The following is a 20,957-nucleotide window of genomic DNA, read 5'->3' as shown; positions in this document are numbered from 1 at the left end:
TGTCCCAAAGTGCACAAAAATATTAGTCATATACATCAGAAGCATGACCCCTAGAAGGGATGGCCTTGAGAAAGAGTTGGAAAGAAGCACTTCCTTTTATCAAAGCTGGATTGTCTATGAGAACAAAGCTCAAGAAAGTTGTTCGGCAGCTTGGCTGAGTGCAAGTTCACTGAGCTAAGAAAATAAAATAATCAAAACAGACAAAAATTGGCTGAAGCAGTTTAAATTCCAGCTTTTCCCAAGTTGCCCCCACTGTTCCACATGCAGCCCTGGTCAGAGGTGGGAGAGTATCAGGAGACTCCCTGAATCATCAGGTCCCAAAGGAAGGGGGAGGTTTCAGCTGTGAGGGCTCAGGCATGAGCATCACCTGCAGGTCTGATTCAGGTTTACAGCAGCCAACTCCTAAACATCCATAGCAGGACATCTGTGTTTTCTCTCTTTAAAAAGAATTTAAATAAATCTCTTTTCAGATTAACTGCTCTTACTTAATTGATGCTACAGTTGCTCAAATTGAAGTTTGATAGAATTGTAATTCCTAAGATACTGTTTTGCAAATCTAGATGGTTATAATAAAACTCTTATGGATTTCAGACCATTAGACTCTAGAATTAGATCCATAGATGTATAGTATTTAGGTTGAACTAAATGGTCCACTATTATTTAACCCATAATTAAATTTTTATATGATCAGGGAAAGACATTTAAATCAATAAGGACCATTTATATATGCTATGAACTGTCAGAAGAAATCTGTAAAAAAAAACCCCAACTACTTATCTCAATAAATTTTGATTTGATATAAAACAAGAACCCCACCGAATGTAAATTGATACAGCCACTGTGGAGAACAGTATGGAGGTTCCTTAAAAAACTAAAAATAGAATTACCATATGCCCCAGCAATCCCACTACTGGGCATACACCCAGAGAAAACCATAATTCATAAAGACACATGCACCCCAATGTTCACTGCAGCACTATTTACAATAGTCAGGTCATGGAAGCAACCTAAATGCCCAGTGACAGACGAATGGATAAAGAAGATGTGGTACATATATACAATGGGATATTACTCAGCCATAAAAAGGAACGAAATTGGGTCATTTGTAGAGACGTGGATGGACCTAGAGACTGTCATACAGAGTGAAGTCAGTCAGAAAGAGAAAAACAAATAACATATATTAATGCATATATGTGGAACCTAGAAAAATGGTACAGGTGAACCGGTTTGCAGGGCAGAAATAGAGACACAGATGTAGAGAACAAATGTATGGACACCAAGGGGGGAAAGCAGGGTGGGGGGAGGAAGGTGGGATGAATTGGGAGATTGGGATTGACATGTATACACTAATATGTATAAAATGGATGACTAATAAGAAACTGCTGTACAAGAAAATAAAGTAAAATTTTAGAAAAATTGATACTTCTTCAGAAGTTTGTATTTTCATATGGTTTTCCACCGATATGCTCATAGTGGATGAGCCAACAGAATGTTCCAACATTCCAGGTGCTAAAAGATTGCTATGAGAACCATCTTTCCCCTTTGCAGTTGCAAATAAATTTTTTTAAAAAAAACAAAAAACCCCAAAACAAGAACCCCACCAAAAACAAAACCCCAAACAAAATCGAACAAAACATGACCCCCAAATGAACCTATTAGTATTTTCATTAGTTTAGCACTAAACTCATAGATTAATTTAGGGGAGATAACACTTTGTTCATGATATTTTGTTGCTTAAATATTTCTAAATTTTATAGTCAAAAAGCTTTCCCTTTAAAAAACCCCTTTCTCTATCCTTTCCAATCTAAATAGTGTCCATCTTCCCCCCCCCCCACCTCTCTGTTGCTACCATTACTGCCAGGTGACAGGTCTTCATATCACCTGCCCAACTCACCGAGTAATCAATTGGCCTCCCTGTCTCTAGTCAGGTGAATGATAGCAGCTACTATTTATTAACATTTACTATGTGGCAGGCATTATCTTATCTAATTCTCATAGCAATCCTGAATGGTAATCCTGGGTGGTACTTTAATAATCTTCACCTTACATGTGAATGTCACTTTTGCTTCCAAAGCTTCAGTAGCTTCCCAGTTACTTTCAGCATATTTTTCAGTCCTTTATCACCCAACACAACCTATTTTTAAATCATTCCCCATTAGTCCTCTTAACCCATAATATTCTATTCAAGCCCAGTTGCTCTGTTCCTTATATGTTCCTTGTGCTTCTCTTTTTTAAAAAATTGAGGTACAATTGACATATAACCACCATAAGTTAACATTCACCACACATAGTTACAATTTTTTCTTCTTGTGATGAGAAATTTTAAGATCTACTCTCTTAGCAACTTTCAAATATACAATAGAGGGCTTCCCTGGTGGCGCAGTGGTTGGGGGGTCTGCCTGCCGATGCGAGGGACATGGGTTCGTGCCCTGGTCCGGGAGGGTCCCGCATGCCGTGGAGCGGCTGGGCCCGTGGGCCGTGGCTGCTGGGCCTGCGCGTCCGGGGCCTGTGCTCCGCAGCGGGAGGGGCCGCGGCAGTAAGAGGCCCGCGTACCAAAAAAAAAAAAACAACAAAAACAATAGAGTATTGTTAACTTCCTTGTGATATTGTGAGACTGAGTCTCTGCAGGCTTGGTTCTAAACACACTTTGTCCCGTCACAAACGCCACCCTGTGTTTGAAACCTCTGGCACCTCCCTACTAAACTCTTAGTTCTTTATTCCTCTGACATTTACTTTTAGCTTGTTATATTCTTTTGATTTTTGTGTTGAGGACCGGGATGGGATCTTACTTATCTATGCTGTTCCTACATCTTTTGTACTATATGGTTCTCAATAAATGTGTAGAATGAATTTATACAACTCTCTGATTTTATGTTGATAATTATGCTTTTGAGTTCATGTTGATAACTACATTAAGAGTGATATTAAAGATTACATACATAAGAACACACAGTTTTGGTTCTGTAGAACCAAAAAACTGTAGATTTTTTTCACAGTTTGTCTCCAAGTTAAACTATAAGAACCTGAACCATGCCATGCCCTTCAGCTTTCTTGTTAATAAACAAGCAAGCATCAAGCACCATGGTGTGCATAGTAAGTGCTTTTTGAACAAATGAAGAAAAATACCTGGGGTGGATGATAGTATTATAGTGACAATGAGGCTTCAGGTTCAGGTGTTGGCAATACAACCTCTGGAATGAAAAGGTGAGTTATGTATCATCTCTATGTTACAGTACAGTATAACTTTGAATAACTAAACTCCCCATCAAATTTCTTAGATCACTTTCAGATCCTGCCATCTTCTCAAGCTTTTAATGTTAAGTATTTCTAAATTCATTCTAAGTCAATAATATATTAGACCAAACAAACATTTTCATTTATCTTAGTGTATATTATAGCCATTGTTGCTTTGATCATAAAACTATTGATGTCAATTACTTATTAAATATATCAATAAAATTGGAATCTTGGAATGAAAGCAGGAATCTAAACAGCCACTTAGTATTTTATATATATATATAAAATCACAAAGGAAAGTTTTTTTGGTAGGAAAGATCATAGGGAATGAGAGAAAAGAGCTAACACATGAGAAGGAGGTATGTTATTTCAGCATGTTTTATCTTAGCATTTAAAATGATATTGAATTCTGACATCCAAATGGCCTACTAATTCTATACTAAGGGTAGAAACACACCCTCCAGGACCATGAATTCTTTCAGGTAGCATTGTGGTGACTTTTCTTCCTTTACATGAATGCTTTAATAGATGACCTTTAAGAATATTTAATAACACTGAACACAAAGAACTGAGGAATTTGACTTTGTACTCCTTGGCCAAGATCCCAGAAATCCACGTGACCTACCAAACTGGAGGCAAAGGAAAAAGAATTTGACTTTTTGATTATATAAATCCATTAATTTAGTCAAATTTCTAGTAAAAATGGGGCATTATTTTTTTAAAAGTAAACTAGACCTTAAATAATATAAGAAGCTAACTAGATTCCTCACTCATTCAACAAATACATATTGAATATTTACTATGTGCCAGTGACAATGATGAAGATGACAAGGTCTCTCTCTTTTAAAAAATGACAGGCATTAAATAATTGCATACAGATCATTTTATTACAGTTGTGAAGGAGTACTATGCATTTCTCACACTATGACCTCAATCTCTGAGTGACTGCAATAGCATGATGCTGGCTGGGGTAAGGAGAGGGAGTTATGTAATATGTAATGAGAACCTGAAATGAAACATTAAGTTAAAGGGAACATCTGGGAAGACCTTGAGGTCTTGAACTTTCTAGGAACTAAAAGAAAGCTAGAGTACAGAAAGCAAGGGGGAGAGTCAATTGAAATGAAGCTGGAGAGGTAAGCAGGAACAGACTGAAGAGCCTTTTAGGATCTAAAAGCCTAAAAGGGGAGCAGGGACTTTAAGGTTCACCAGATCACACAGAGCTTTGAAAGTCATATTAGGATTTTGATTTAGGAGTCAGAAAAGAATTAGTGGTTAATAAGTGAGGGGTCTTCACTGGGAATAAAGTGCGTCATAAGTAATTCGGTAAATTCATTTCTGGAAGTGGTGTAGAGAATTCTTTTCAGACAAAAGATGAATAGTTTTAGGTTGTTTTGTTTTAAAAAGTTGAGTAGGTAAATACATTCATTTATTGTGCACCGTGTATGTACAATGCAATGTACTTCAAACATCACCCACTTCCCCCTGAAATCCAAGGTTTCTAAAATGACAAGGAAAGCGGGACAGAGTGAAGCATAGACATGATCAGCAAAGGTACTTAGAGTATAAATCTAGGCTTTTGAGAGCCTTTAGCAACTTTCCAGGAATACCCTCACTGCCCTCTTCAACTAATAAATTTCAATGTAGTTTCAAAAGAAGTCTTTAGGCCTACTCTTCAACCCTAGACTACAACTCCATGTGATCAGGTTTAATATCATTATAAATGGGATGTGGATGAGTTTACAATCAGTATCCCAAAAAAGATAATGGATATAAACATCAAGTAAGTATAAAATTTACCTTTTATTTAAAATGAGGCAAATTCTGAAATACCATAAAGTTGAACCCCAAGAATAAGCTGATCCATATAAACATTGCTTTACAATGGAATTTAAGTAACTGCTCTGTAATTGAAAAATACACACAAAAAGAGAGTACTTATAAATAATTGAAAGTGTTCACATTCGTTTGTCATTCTAAACAAACAAAAGAAATTCATGTTTTTAAATATCATTTTGGAAAATCAGTCAACTATGAACCAACCCCTCAATGTAAAAATAAATGTATCAGGGTAAACTAGGTGAAGGGTACCCCAAACCTCTCTGTACTATCATTGCAACTTCCTGTAAATCTAAACTTATTTAAAAACAAAAAGTTAAAAAAAACATATTTGGGATCTATAAACACAGACCAAACACACTGGCCTTTAAGATTACTTATTTTGATCAATGTAGAATCTGGTGGTGGATTAAGAGAAAAAAATTAAAACAATGAAATCCAGAGTGAAATTTTAAAGCAGAAGTAATGTAAAGTTATGCAGAAATGATTTTAAGCATTAGGTTCAAATACTGGCTATACCACCAACTAGCTGAGTGACCTAGGGCACATCATTTAAGCTCTCAAGAGTACTGTGAAAGTCAAATGAGATATGTGGAAGTAAAGTTTGTAAATTCTAAAGCCTTGTACAAATACTATTATTAATTCAAATTTCCTAGCCTAAATTCCTTTTTGTAAAGATCTGTCCTCATCTTACATCATGTAGTCCTTCAATGGAACAAGAACGCACTTTAAAAATGGTATTCAAACAAGGAAATACAGCAACTCAGTTTATTACATGCAGATTCTTCTGCATTGATGCTAACAGTTCACTGGTCCAAAATTACTAAAATACTTAAAAAACTATACATTATGTAAACAAAACATAAATAAGACAGCATAGTTCTTTGTACATATAGTTTAGTACAGGTTGTTAAGGATTTAGGAATATGTACAATTTTACACAATGGACTGCATTTTCACAATGCATAAATATATATATATATATATTTTCTTACAGAAACAAAAATAAGATTCCACTAAAGACACAGAATACCATATTGTAGAGCCACGCTGCAACAGTCCAAATTCAAGAAGAAACATGTCAATGCAAGTGTGCAAAAGCCTAGCTTACTCCAAACTAGTCAAATTTGACTTTGTTCAATTTATGTTATATAGACAGGTTAAGTCCTGACTGTCTATTTTAAACAAATAACCTTTGAAAACATACTCATACCAATGAGTGAAATGGAACAGATTTTTCCCTCCCCAAGAAAAACAAAGCCTTGTTGCAAGCTAATGAAAAGATACATTAAAACACACATACACACACACACAAACTATGTATGTTTTCAACAGTATAATAAAGTTAAAATTTTTATGGGAGTCAAAACAATGCCCCGTTATTTAAAAACTGGCTCGTTTAGTCTAAATTCAAGATGCAGCTGTGTCAGGCTTCTCTAAGCCAGATGACTGAAAAGCAGGGAAGACAGAGGCAGGATTTCGACTGGCAGATACAACAATTTGAGAGAGTGATGAAGAGAGTGAAGAAACCTTAGATGCTGGAGTATTTATGGTATTCAAAATGGCTCCTTCTGGGCTGACCAACAATTTTTTGACTGATGTATCCAAATGAAATACTGAAGTGCTACTTGGCAGTGAAGGATTACTAGAGCAAATGGCAGAAACCAAAGATGTCTTAGCCAGAAGAGTAGCTGGAGGAGACTTAATTACTGAAGTCAATGACACTGTTGGTGCAGGAGGTGGTACAGAAACTTCAGCAGCTGGGTTTATGATCTGTGGTGCTGCATGTACTGTGGGTAGAGAACTTGCATTCCCAAAAGAGTTTACAATTTTTGTAGAGCTTCTTAGAGAATGTTTCACAGGTTGCCCACTTAAAGAATTATTTGATGCTAGCGTGATCTTCTGGGCCAGGTTATCTACCGGTGTAGGCTGAATGCCTTGGCCACTGTTAAGAACTAAGGGAGGTCCGTATTTTGGATTAGTGGATATAAGGAGAACATGGCTGCCAGCTCCAAGACCTTGTGGTGGAACAATAAAGCGAGTTCCGTTAATCATGATTTGTGTGCCAGGTGCCAAAGGCGTACTGGTATTGATGACTATTTTTTGCTGAATACAAGGCTCACTGAACTGGCCCCCTGCCACACTAGTTACATTTGATGGTGCTGCACCAGTGTGAATGGCAGTGCCAGCTGGAGCAGAACTGTAACTGGGGGTTGATTTTACGAAAGCACGGGACAGTTGCTGGTTTGGCAGAGAAGCAAAATTGGAAATGTTAATTATTTTACCTGGATTCGGTGAAAGGGATGGAAATTCAGTTTGAGGTTTATTTGTGTTTATACTTGTTGGCACTGTAGTTGAAACCCCTGGTGACTGAAACTGGACAGAAGTCCGAGACTGTCTTTTAGCAAGAGATACAGAACGTGTGGTTCCTGGTACTGTTGCGGCTTGTGGAACTGTGTTGATTATTTTAGGGGATACAGTCACAGATGTAGGCAAGGCAACTGTAACAGGGATTTGCAAAGCTGATGTTAGACATTTAGGAGACACTGTTGGTTGTGTATTTGAAATCAGAACAGATGATGCAAGATGTCCTGTTTTCACAGTTGATATAGCCACAGTGTTTCCGAGATTTGACGTGCAAAGTCTATTTGACAAAATAGGCATAATTCTTGAAGAGGTATCATTTCCACTGACTAAAACAGGAGGTCGTGTCCCAACTGAGGCAGAGGTTGAGGTCACTGAAAGAGAACCCAAAGATACATTTGCTCCTGTTACTGAAAACATGTTTACTGTTCTTGAAGCAGAAACCACTGATTCATTAACAGGAGTAATATTTTGACTCACAAAATTTGAGCTTACTGGAACTGAATTACCACTTGTTGACAGTGGCAAAACATAGCCCTTGGTACTTTTTTCTTCTCCTTTTGGGGTTACATTTTGCAATAGGTTAATTGATGGTACAGCTGGCACACTGCCTGAAGTATTTACAATTGCTTGGCCTATGTTTAGCCCAATTTTCACATCTTTTATCTGAGACACAGTTGGTGATGAATTTATTTTTATTGGTGCTCCCACTGTAGATGGAATTAGTACTATCTGGGGCTGCTCTGGAGCCTTAACATATGTTTTACTCAAGGGAGGAGGAAGAGTTTGTTTGAATGGTTCTGCCACAATAGTTGGGGTTGAAGTGCCACTGGGAATTGCAGCATTAATAAAAACTAATTTCTGGGCAGAAACACCTGTAGATGTTGGTGCAGCTGCCACATTAATTGCAGTTCCACTGCCAGAAGAAAGAATAGATGGAGCTGACACCAGCATAAGTTTCTGAACTGGAGTCCCACTGACCATATCTTCATTTGTTGCTGCTGTTGCTTCTGATCTTGTAACAGGGTAACTTTTTGTGACATAATCTACTTGTTGCTGTTTAGCTTGCGTATGAATAACATTTGTACTCGTTTGTCCAAAATTTCCGGTTGATATGCTAATTACGCTTACTGAACTATTTGTTGTTGATGGCAGGAGAGTGCTAGAAGAAACAGAAGACTTTAAGGGAGAGGAGGGCATGTGTGAAGTTTTATCTATCATGTGCCCCAAATTACTACTGCAGGAAGGTTGGCTTAATGTAAATTTAAGATTTTTCCCCGTGGATGGATTAAAGCCAGCTGGAATGGAAACAGAAGTAGGTGCTTGGCCAAAAGGTGGGAGACTAGATGTAGCAGTTGTTCCAGCTACTGGCGAAAAAGCAGAGGATGATGAAGTTGTTGATTTTGGCACTAGAAATGCCTGAAGCTGAGGAGCAAAAGTAAAAACTGAACTTGAAGATAAACTATTGGATGAATTTTGATCTGGATTGGTCTGTACTTTTACAACTCCAGTGTTCCCACCTCGTGTCCTAACAAGAATTGACTGTGAATCTCTTATGCATACAGTTTTCAGTTCTTGCTTTGCTTCAGAAGAATCAGGAGTTTGTTGTGCAAAACATTTGAGGGAACTACCGGGATTTGTAGATCCATTTAGTGTTGTTGCTGATAACTGAGGCTGAACTGTTGAGGAAGTGGTGGGTGAAGCAATGGGCTGGCGGAATGCGGCTGCTGAAACTGCATTCTTGACTTTTCCTGCCTCACTCTGGCTAGTCCTAACTGGTGGTGTTAATAAATTACTTATGGAGGTTACAGGTGTCAAAGGCTGTGGTCTAGCATTACTCACATTTGACAAAGGTGTAACTGTCTTGTTGAAAGCTGTATTAGGTAGTTGGGTAGAAACAGTTCCTGTTGGGTTGACAAGAACTGATGCTAAAGAAGAGTTTACATTTGCTGTCTGTGGGAAAGATGAACCATGTCGTTCTGTACCTTTTTGTTGAAGTGGTGGTATTTCTTTTGCAACTGCTTTCCCTTCCTTGTGCTGAATTACAAAATTCTTAGGCAGAATGAGAACCTGCTGCATGATTTTTTCTCCTGTTTTAGGATCCAGCATAGGTTGCATCTGAATCTTTACAGAGCTGTTATGAAGATCTATGGGCAACCACTGGCCACAGGGCATTTTGTATACCATCTGTAAAGGACCTTTTGTACTGGTGTGGCAGGTCAATGCTGGCTTTATGGGGCTTGCTTCTGGAGGAGATATAACTGGCTTTTCCACAGCAGAAGCACTTCTACCTGTGGAAGGGGGCAGTTGATTTGTTAAGGTCACTTTGTTCCCAATATTCTTTGCAAGCAAGGCCTGAATAGGTTTGGTCCCTTTCTGGAGAGTAGACACTGGTGTTGAATCCAATGAGGCAAATGACTCTGGAAACAGTGGCTCTGTCTGCTTTGATTCATTCAAACAGTCAGTTTGCATATCACCTTCTACAGTCTCAACTGTTGTCTCATTTGTGCTTAACTTTGCTTTCTTCCTTGGCGAAAGCTCTTTTGTGCTATCATCCAGATAATTAGTTTGTTTGGACTGCCGTTTAAGTGTTTTAGGCAGTGTCTTAGGTACATCTTTAGAAGGCAATTCTTTTTTCAGCAACTTGCTTCTGGCCACAGGTAAATCTATTTCTGACAATTTCATATCATCTGAAAATTGTAAAACAAGCATTTTGTTTATATAAAACAGCAACTGAATAGCAATGGTAAGACCAATTATAAAAAAGAAAGTCAATCTTTGAACAAGCAATTTATTAAGAAACCTGTAGGGCGATTCAAAAGTCTCAGTACCACTGATGGAAATTAAGGTAAGGTGACCTTTGACATGGTAATCCTGACATTATAACCATTCCCAAGAACAACATATTTTTTTAATAAGGAAATTATTTTTGATCAAATTCTTTTGCCAATACAAGTGTAAAAGGAAAGTTTACATCTTTTAAAGAGATACTCAAGCCAGCAATTAGGGCTCAGAATTTAGATTTGGAAAGGAATCTAGTCTAGTTCTCTCCTTCTAGATAGGGGAACCTTCATATCAAAGAGAGATGGTTCTCCATATTTTCTATTTTTAGAGAGAGACACTACGGAATAAAAAATGTCCAGCTTTTTCTGGTGTTTAATTATTCCTACAGTAAAAAAATTATGTTCAGGGCTTCCCTGGTGGCACAGTGGTTGAGAGTCCGCCTGCCGATGCAGGGGACACGAGTTCGTGCCCCGGTCCGGGAAGATCCCACATGCCGCGGAGCGGCTAGGCCCGTGAGCCATGGCTGCTGAGCCTGAGCGTCCGGAGCCTGTGCTCCGCAACGGGAGAGGCCACAACAGTGAGAGGCCCGCATACTGCAAAAAAAAAAAAAAAAAAAAAAAAAAAAAAAATTATGTTCATATCTGATCAAACTGGATTGATGAGAAGTTACTCTTTTTCAATTCACCAGACATGGAAAACAATAGGTTAATACATTTCTAACCACAAATTTTTATACCTCTTAGATAACTAAAGAAAGTTATTTAACTAGATTTATAGAATAAAATAATCTGATAAGTTGAAATGCATTACAGATCATCTAATCCAGCCTCCTTATAAGAATGAGGTGTCCACTCTGGTCTCTTAGGCCATCAACCTTGATCATTCCTCATTAAAAAAAAAAAATCTTCACAATTATTAGGGACTTGACAAGTTCCATTTAAAGCAAACATCAGAAATAGTGCTTCAAAATTAATAATAATAAAAAGAAGAGGCTAAACTATTTCAAAGGGACTGCATATCAATGATGTGTGGTCTGTAATGAGCAATAACATGCCTACAGTTTGGAGTTGGGCACCGACTCCAGAAACTCCTAGAACAGTAATAATGACTCCAAAGAACCTTTAATAAGACATTAGTACACCTTCAAACATAACAGATTTCCCCAATCAATGAACTTCATTAACCAGATTATCCTTTATCTCCACAAAAGATACTAAAATTTCTCTTTGTGCTTTTAGTGTTGATTTAAAGAAAGTTTGAACGCCTACCTGAATCAAGATGATCCTTCTCCAGGATATCTAGAGGTTCTGTGGTGTCTATAGACTTGCTACTGAGTTCTACTTTTGGAGATTCTTTTCCAGGATCTCCTTCACCTTCTTCAGCAGTCCACAGTTCTCCAGTAAATTTATCGTGATCAGGCTGTCTTCTGAAATCATCATAGTCTTTCTTTAGGCGACTCCTGAAGAAAAATATTCGACACAACCAACAATACGTACATACTGAACTCTTGGAAGCTAAAGTACCTTCTAACATTTTAAGCTATATTTTAGTATTTTCAGTTAAGTCACTAAACCTATGTTTTAACCAAGTGTGTCTAAGATGCCAATGACTATTGTTCAAGAAGACAAAACACAGGGTGTAGGCATAAGAAACTTAAAAAATTTTATCTGCAATTTCAGAATAAAGTGTTCGAACATACACCTATTTGTCTTTCTAAAGGCTACTGTTAGACCTATTAAATGAGAAAAAGGTAATTTTTTTTCTAGCTGCACTGATATAGATTTGAGATAGTCTTAAAACTGCTGATTATAATATAGTTTAAAAGGTAATTTAAAAGAGTTAATCAAAAAGTTCTAAGAAACAGTGTGTATTATTTTTGACTATTATACAAAGAGTAACAAACAAAAACAATCCATCATTTAATCCTGAGAGCAATCATACCTAAAACTTTGGGTCTCACTAGAAATTATTTTTTAAATTAAGCATAGGGAAACAAAGCTGAAAAGTGATCTTTCAGAGATTCTTTTCACATAAAAACATAATACCTATGTTTCTACAACACTAAGAGAGATAGAAACATTTCCAAATGATTACATGATATTTTAGAGATCCTTTCTTGTTCATTTGCTTTCAACTGAGTTTCTCTATTTTACTTTTACCCTTTGTTTATTTTTGTTTGTTTTTAAAAAATCTGAACATACATTCTCCAATTTACTTTTGCTACAAATTCCTATCTGTGTGGGACTTCCCTGGCGGTGTGGATTCGATCCCTGGTCAGGGAGCTAGGATCCCACATGCCTCGTGGCCAAAAAGCCAAAACATAAAACAGAAGCAATGTTGTAACAAATTCAATAAAGACTTTGAAAATGGTCCACATCAAAAAAAAAAAAATTCCTATGTGTGCATACTGGAGTTTAAATCTCACCTCTGTTACTTAACAGTTGTAAGACTTTGGGCAAGTTCCTTAAACTTTCTAAGCATCAGTTTACTTATTTGTACAATGAGGATAATAATAGCACTTCCTTCATAGTTTGTGTGGCACATAAATATTCAACAAATGTTAGTTAATAATTACTTTATTTATCTTTCAATTATTGTGTAAGGGTTTTATAGAGCAGATGAGGGCTGTAAGATACTAGAGTGGGTTACCAAAGGATAACTGTAAAATTAATTTCATTTTAGTAATATCTATATGGGGGTAGTATAAAATTCCTCCCTTCTCAGTCTTCTCAAATCAGCTAATGACTTTGCTCCTTATTTCAGGAAAAATGGAAGCAATCAGACAAGAACTCTCATATGCTCATACCTCGTCTGCAACTTAAGACCTTCATCTGTACTCATATACTCCATCTTCCTATCTAAGCTAACCCTTCCAACTTACGCATCTTCTCTCACCTAGTCAAGAATCTCACTCAACCAAACGTCCCTTCCATTGTCATTTTTGCCTCTCTATTCAATCATTTCCACCAGTATACAAACATGTTATTTCTCCCATTTCTCCCATTAATAAAAACAAATGACCCAACTTGACTCCAACTTGTCCTACCAGGTACTGCCCTATTTCTCTGCTCTACTTTTATAGAAAAACTCCAATTCCTCACCCCTCATTCTCTTGAACAGACTCCTTAGACTTTTACCCACATCTCTATCAACACAGCTCCTCAAGGTCATCAATGATATTGCCAAATTTAACAATGAATTCTCGTCCTCATCTTCCTCAATCCATCATGATCAGCCTCCTTTTTAAAACATCTTCTTTACCTCGTTTCTAAGACACCACTCTTGGTTACACTCCTACCTTGCTGAATACTCCTTCTCAGTCACTTCTGCTGAGTCCTGCCATCTCCATCACATCTAACTGTTGGAATGTCCCAGGGTTCAGTCTCTCTTATCTATGCTCATATACTAGGCGATTTCTACCATCTCACAGCTTAAATATAATCTATATCCTGACAACCCCCAAATTTATACCTCCAGCCTGGCTTACTCCCTTTAACTGGGACTAATATGCTAAACTGCCTACTCAGTAACTCCAGTTAGACATCTGAAAGGCATATCAAACTTAACATGTTGAAATCCAAACTCCTGAATCCACTCCCTCCCCAAAACTACTTCTTTGTTTCCCCTATCTCAGCTAATGGCAATTGCATTATTCTAGTTGTTTAGATAAAAAATATTAGGCACCATCTTTTTCTCCTCATTTTTTCTGACACTCCATATGCAAGCCTTAAGGAAATTCTACCAGTCCTACTTTCAAGATCTATCCAGAATCCAAGCACTCCTTGCCGTCTGCATTGCTACTATCATGGTCCAAGCCACTGTCATTTTTTGCCTGGACTACTAATATAGTGTAACTGACTTCCCTGCCTTTATCGTCATCCCACACTACACTATCTCAACAGAACCGGCAGAGCGAGTGCTTTAAAACGTAAGTCAGATCATGTACTTCCTCTGTTTAAAGCTCTTCAATGGCTTCTCATCTCAGAGTAAAAGCCAAAATCCTTAAACACGTACATGATCTGGCTACCTTTCCCTATACTTCTCTGACTCTTGACTCTTACCACTTTCCTCCTCACTCACTCAGCTCCGGTTATTTTTGCCCCTTTGCATTTCCTATAAATGTCAATCATGCTTTTAACCTTAGGGCTTCTACATCTTCTTTTCTCTTAGATATCCACTTGGCTCTCTCCCCTATTTCCTTCAGGTCTCTTTTCAAACATCAACTCACCAGGGAAGCGTTCCCCAACACCCTGGTAAATGACCAATCATTATCCCATCCAAACTAAGCATTTCTTATTCCTTATTTCTTAACCTGCTTCATTTTTCTTCACAGCACTTCTCACCATCTGACATTTGAGTTTGTCTGTCTGAATAGACTTAAAACTAGTAAGGAAATTGAATCAATAATCAAAAAAATCTCTAAACATTTCTCCAAAGATATATAAATTGCCATAAGCACATGAAAAAACACTCAGTCTCACTAATCATTAGGGAAATGCAAATCCAAACTACAATGATATACAACCTCATATTCATTAGGATGGCAATTTAAAAAAAAGAAAATCACAAATGTTGGTGAGGATGTGGAGAAGCTGGAACTCTTGTAACTGTTGGTGGGAATGTAAAATTGTACGGTCACTGTAGAAAACAGTATGGTAGTTCCTCAAAAAATTAAAAATACAATTACCATATTCCTCTTCTAGGTATACACCCCCAAATTTGAAAGCAGGGTCTTGGATATTTGTACACCCATGTTCATAGCAGCATTTTTCATAATAGCTAAAACATGAAAAGCCTCCCAAATGCCCATTACAGATGAATGGATATATGCATAAAATGCAATATTATTAAGCCTTTAAAAGGAAGTAACTTCTGACATATGCTGCAATATGGATGAACCCTGAGAACATTATGCTAAGTGAAATAAAGCCAGTCACAAAAAGACAAATATTTTGTACTATATGAGGTACTTAGTCAAAATCATAGATACAGAAAGTAGAATGGTGGTTACCACGGGATGGGGGGAAGGGGGGAATGGGGAGTTATCGTTTAACAGGTATAGCGTTTCAGTTACACAAGATGAGGTTCTGGAGATGGATGGGGTAACAGTGACACAACATCATGAATGTATTTAATATCACTGAACAGTACACTTAAAACTAGTTAAGATGGTAAATCTTATTTGTGCATTTTACCACAATGAAAAAAAATGGGGGAGAAAAAAGAATATAAACCACACAGTAAGAGTTTTGTTTAATCAACAGTACTTTGTCAGGGCTAAGGAGGTACCTTGTATACAGTAGGTACTCAAAAATATCTGAATTACAAATCAATGGAAAACTATACTAAATGATACCAGGACACCTTCCATAATCATAAAGAGCCTTAAAAAAGATAATAAAGCTTGATTTACCTGTTTCTTTGAAAAGCTTTCATTAACTTTGGTTCCCATGGCAGCAATTCATTTAAAAGACGTATCAATGTACTATGCAATTCTTTTACAGCTTGCCTCCGATGATACCATTTGCCCTAAAAAACACAATTTTAAAAGTAAATTCCTTAGACTTAATCCAAAAGTAAATGCCAATACTTATTTTCTGACTAAAAAACAAAACAGAATGCCAATACCCATCAAATAAGTACATATCTCTTCTTCAGAAGGTTGCAGCAAGGAGGAAAATATCCTATAATAAATCTTCTTTGATATACTTTAAAGATTCTCAATTCTACAGGAGAAATCTAAAACCCATTTAATTAAACCAGGAGATAAAAATTTTTTTTAAGTTTTTAATTGGGTCAATTATAAACATTTTTATAAATCACTAAAACACATGTAAAGATACAAACATTTATATAACTATGTAAATGACATTGCTCACTTCTGTAAAGTTTCTGTAATTTTTCCAAAACAGTGGGGAAAAAAAGAGAGAAAGCCTGAATTGTTATCCTATTCAAAAGCTATCTTAACAAACTTCCTTAGGAAATTTTACAATTATTTTATTTAAAAATGTTTCCAGCACAGAAAAGCAAACAACTGGTCACCATTTTCAATACTATCATGCTATACTAACGGTTAATTTCTGACATGCCCTCCATTTGCTAAGTATTATCCTAAGCATTTCATTCATACTTGGAGAGAAAGAGACAGAGAGAGAGATAGAGACAGACAGATGGAGAGGGAGGGAGGGAGGGAGGAAGGGAGGGAGAGAGAGATCGAGTGAACATGAGAGTTCACGTATACTAGCAGTTATAAAAGGCCTCTAAAGTGTGTGCATTTTTAGTCTTACTTAACAAATGATGAAACTAAGGCTCAGAGAGATTAAATGACTTGTTTAAGGTTCTCTGACTTGAACCCAGATCTGCCTGTTGGTGAAGTCCAAGTTCTTTAGAACTAATTACATCACTGCCTCTTAAAAACTGTATTACATAAATTCAATCTGACACAGGTTATAAAACCTCTAGTAAAGATACATTTCATCAGCACCCATAAAATTACTTGAATACGATAGGTACAGTAAGATTACAGAAGGTATAACTTTAGGTAGCCAATCCCCCCTTCTCCACAATGTTAGTGAACACCAGCTATCCACATCACCACCACCATCATCACTATAGTCCCTTACTGTTATATAACCAAGTTGTATTCTTTTTTACTTGGTAACAGCTTTGAGATATAATTTACATACCATATAGTCCACTCAATTTATTTCTTTTGTAACAAAAGGCACACAACTATATATGTTACAGATCACATTTAACCTGCATAAAAATAGATTTCACCCCACAGGAACTCTGAGTCAATTTGCATATAGGTAAAACATTAAGGCAGAAAAATAACCACTCCCTACAGCAAAGCATATTCTAAAATGTGTGCATAGATTTCCCAACTTTATATATATCTAAAACTTTTCCTTTTGTCATGGAAATTTTAAACATATACAAAACTAAGTGATCAATAACAGTGCATTTCCTACTCCTGAAAATTTTGTGCTTTAAACCAACACAACGTTTATGCACATAAAAATAAACAACATTTCTAACTGAGGTTTTTATACTTCAGAAGGGAAATTGTTCATTAGAAGAGTAGGAAGAGGTGAGATTATATGTGCATGTGCTCATAATGAATATGGAACCTAGGCTCACTGGCTAACTTTTGTGTCTTCTCAGTGGCATAACAAATTATAGTATTGTGAAAAAATTTCAAGAAAAGTAACTTTTATTTCATGAAATATACTAACCTGAAGAGACTTTCCATCTTGTCAAAAGCATTCTAAAAGGATCCAACTAACAATGAGTTATACCTCAAAAGTTTATTTTTCTCAAAGAAATGTTATGAGACAGTATAAAGTGCATATTCTAACCCATGAAAACAAAACTATTAGATTATAAATAATAAAACTGAGCAAGAAATAACTTTCATCTATGGAAAGCCATTTGAGGAAGATGAAAAGACAGGTAACAGCTACCCTAAATCCTTTTCAGAATGAGGTAAGATTTTGTTTCAATAAAAAATAGAAAATAGTAGATGGAGATTTTTCCCTTTAACAAGGCATATCAACATTATTTTTTTCTACATATCAACTTCTATTTGGCGCAAAAATGAAATGGTGACAGTGGAAATAAACTTTTCCTAAGCTAACGAGAGCAGAAAGAGGTAAGGAATGAAGGTGGGGAGAATATTCTCTTCATGGTATAATTAACTGGAAAAGCATTAAAGGATTAGGGGGCACCAGGCATGCTGAATTCCTTATTAACTGGGAGTTACATGGGGAAGAATTACAGATGCAGAGTTAACCTGGGCAGTACGGTGGCTGTATGGATTAGTGTGGTGGTGATGGGGTAGGGAATACAGAACTATCAGTGTTATGGGACTTTCAGGACTAGGTAGATGAAGCATGGAAAGGGGAGACTGTGTAACTGGATACTACTTAAAGCCATTTATCAACTCTGTTTGTGTCTCTACTAAATTACAACATTAATTTTTATAGGAAAGAGTTTTAAAAATATTAGGAAAATTTTACCTTTTGATTTTATTTTGGTTACTAAATTTTAATTAATCCAATGCCCAGAAAATATACTACTGAACAGGAGGGGTCATATAAATCAATCAGAGAATAGAGTCCTAACTTCCATATAACTCTGTTTTACCCACTGACCTGTTTGTAAATGTCTGAGGCCTTCAACCTTATGTATGTTTTTTGGCTTTCTTCCCCTTCTTTATACTGCATATTCTCAACTTGGGGTAGTGATGGTATGGTATCTCATTTATATTTGAAAATGCCTATCTAATCATTCTGTATTTGAAAAACAAAAAGTTTATTATTTTCATAACACAAATTATAGAAAGTAAAGGCTGATAAAATGTTTTGACTAGAAGATATATATAAAGGATACGATGACCTCAACAAAGGGCATCCCTATACCTGCCATGGGGTATGTGTGTCATCTATCAAAAGGGGGCACAGGTTTAAAAAAGTTCAGAATCACTGCTCTAGGACTGGTGTTTGAGGTAGTAAGGTACTTTAATCACTTGACAGTAAAAGAGAAACTCATACTGCTTCTTTCATTTATTATTTCTTTGGTCAATACAATCCAAATGGAAATAAAATAATACGTCCCTTTCTACCTAGTGCTGGTCTCAGAGTGTCACAGTATACAATGGAACTAACGTAGAGAAGTTATGAATTTTTAAATGAAGTTAGTCAAATGGTAATAATCTGCCTTAACTTGGATCTAATATAAAAATCTATTTAAGGGCTTCCCTGGTGGCGCAGTCGTTGAGAGTCTGCCCGCCGATACAGGCGACACGGGTTCGTGCCCCGGTCCAGGAAGATCCCACATGCCGCGGAGCGGCTGGGCCCGTGAGCCATGGCCGCTGAGCCTGCGCGTCCGGAGCCTGTGCTCCGCAACGGGAGAGGCCACAACAGTGACAGGCCCGCGTACCAGAAAAAAAAAAAAAATCTATTTAAAATCAAACAAAATATTTCCTGAACTTTAAATCAGATCATTAGCAATAGCTTTCCTGACTGATCAACTTTATTTATATACACAGATAAAGGAAAAACTATCATGTTTCTTCTAGGATGAAATTATTAAAGCTAAAAGGGAACTCAGAGGACATAATTTTACAGAAGGAAAGTGTCTAAAGTAAACAGAGAAGTACTTGTAGGTGGAAGAAGACTTTAGAATTCTAGATCTCCCGAATGCTAAAATCCACTTTCCTTCCACTACACAATGCCATCTTCTCATGGGCTACACACAGACAATTCCTAAAGAAGAAAGAGACTATACTGTGTAAGTTCCTATATTTACATGTAGGTATCTCTGTAATGCAAACATTAAAATCTCTAAAATTTACTTTGTTTCATTTGTTTAATTACAGTAGTACTTAAAACTGTGGTGATCTAAAGTTTAAAAGTGAATTTAAAAAACAAGGAAAACAGCAAGTTCCCCATCTTCAAACACATAAGAGAGAATATGGATATAATGAAAATCAGAAAGGCTCTTACAGTTTTTATCTGCACTGATCAATACAGAATCAAAGAAAGTAGATAGAAAGATTAAGTAAATGGTTATTTGTAGAACAGTGTAATTGTTTCTCTAATAAAAAACACATTTAATAAGCTTTACATATATAAATTTAGTGCTGACTTTTCTTTATAAACAGGTATGTGAATATGGGGATAAATGAACAATTTTTAGTATTAGAATTCTCACTATTTTCACAAAAATTTTTTTCTAAAATAATCCCAATGCGTTATGTGAACTTAGTAATTCAAACATTTACTGAAGGTCATTTTGAAAAGAAGAGAGTAATATATTTTTCTTTTATAAATTTACTATGAAATTTAACATAAAGTATGAATTCAAACATACACCATGGAACCAAAGGTATACAATATGGTCTAAATTTGAGGCTTACCTTTCAATACTTTCTCAGCCAATGTCCACAGCAGCTGCAGATTGCCAGCTCCCTTTCCATGAGATGCCCCACTGTCAAACACTAAAGGTTTTATAACCTCATAGGGATTACTACAATAAGGAGCTGGTCTATGGCCACAGGATAAGTCCTTTATTATATTATGCAGTTTTATAAGTTTTTGAATGTGATAGGTTAATAACCTAAGGAACCATAAGAGAAAAGAAACTTTTAAAAAACTTATAAAACTACACAATATTGTAAAATGAAAAGCTGAGTCTATGTGTGTGAAATGAGTGGGGAGGGAAACTTACCTTACAACTAAAGAAAAACTCCATTCTGCTGCAGTAATCGGGTATGACAGCACCAGCATAATGCTGGCTGGGGTGTTGCAAGGAGAGGGAGTTGGCAATCTACTGATGCTGGGGACACTGAACATCTAGAAGGAAGAAAAGAGGAAAGCAAATAAATTCCAGGTTTATTAAATGTCTCATTACCATGGATCTTTTGCACATTTTAATAAGTTTAGATGCTTTGAATATTAAACTTAGGTGAAAGTAGTTTGTTTACACAAATCATTGTTACTTATATGGATTTTCTTATAACATTATATCTAAACAAAATAGGTATCAACAGTTATATGAAGAAAAGATTAACATCACATATAAATATGCAAAGAATGCTTTTTTAAATTGAAAGGGTATTATTGTGAAGATGATAAAAAAGATAATTTTTATGTATAAAATATAATACATATGAAAAAGGCATCAATGCTCTTTTTCTACATGCTTTTACTTACAAATATGTTGTTAAAGCA

At 36.3% G+C, this 20,957-nt stretch overlaps 1 protein-coding gene across 3 annotated transcripts in view; it reads right to left on the bottom strand.

Moving 5' to 3' along the window:
- Window positions 1-5,827: 5,827 nt before the first annotated feature.
- The window catches only part of BRD10 (bromodomain containing 10), a 106,577-nt gene continuing 91,447 nt past the window's right edge, over window positions 5,828-20,957 (bottom strand). For all 3 annotated transcript variants that reach the window (XM_081236219.1, XM_081236220.1, XM_081236221.1), the window contains 3 exons: window positions 15,635-15,750; window positions 11,490-11,680; window positions 5,828-10,127 (listed from right to left, as the gene is read on the bottom strand). In XM_081236219.1, the coding sequence (XP_081092345.1) occupies window positions 6,484-10,127; window positions 11,490-11,680; window positions 15,635-15,750 (3,951 nt within the window). In that variant the 3' untranslated portion in view covers window positions 5,828-6,483. The remainder of the gene's footprint in view (window positions 10,128-11,489; window positions 11,681-15,634; window positions 15,751-20,957) is intronic.

The sequence above is a fragment of the Mesoplodon bidens genome, assembly GCF_964165515.1.
Source record: "Mesoplodon bidens genome assembly, chromosome: 6".
NCBI classification, from domain to species: domain Eukaryota; kingdom Metazoa; phylum Chordata; class Mammalia; order Artiodactyla; family Ziphiidae; genus Mesoplodon; species Mesoplodon bidens.
Note: the sequence above shows the minus strand (reverse complement) of the source record. Positions and strands in the feature narration are given on the sequence as shown.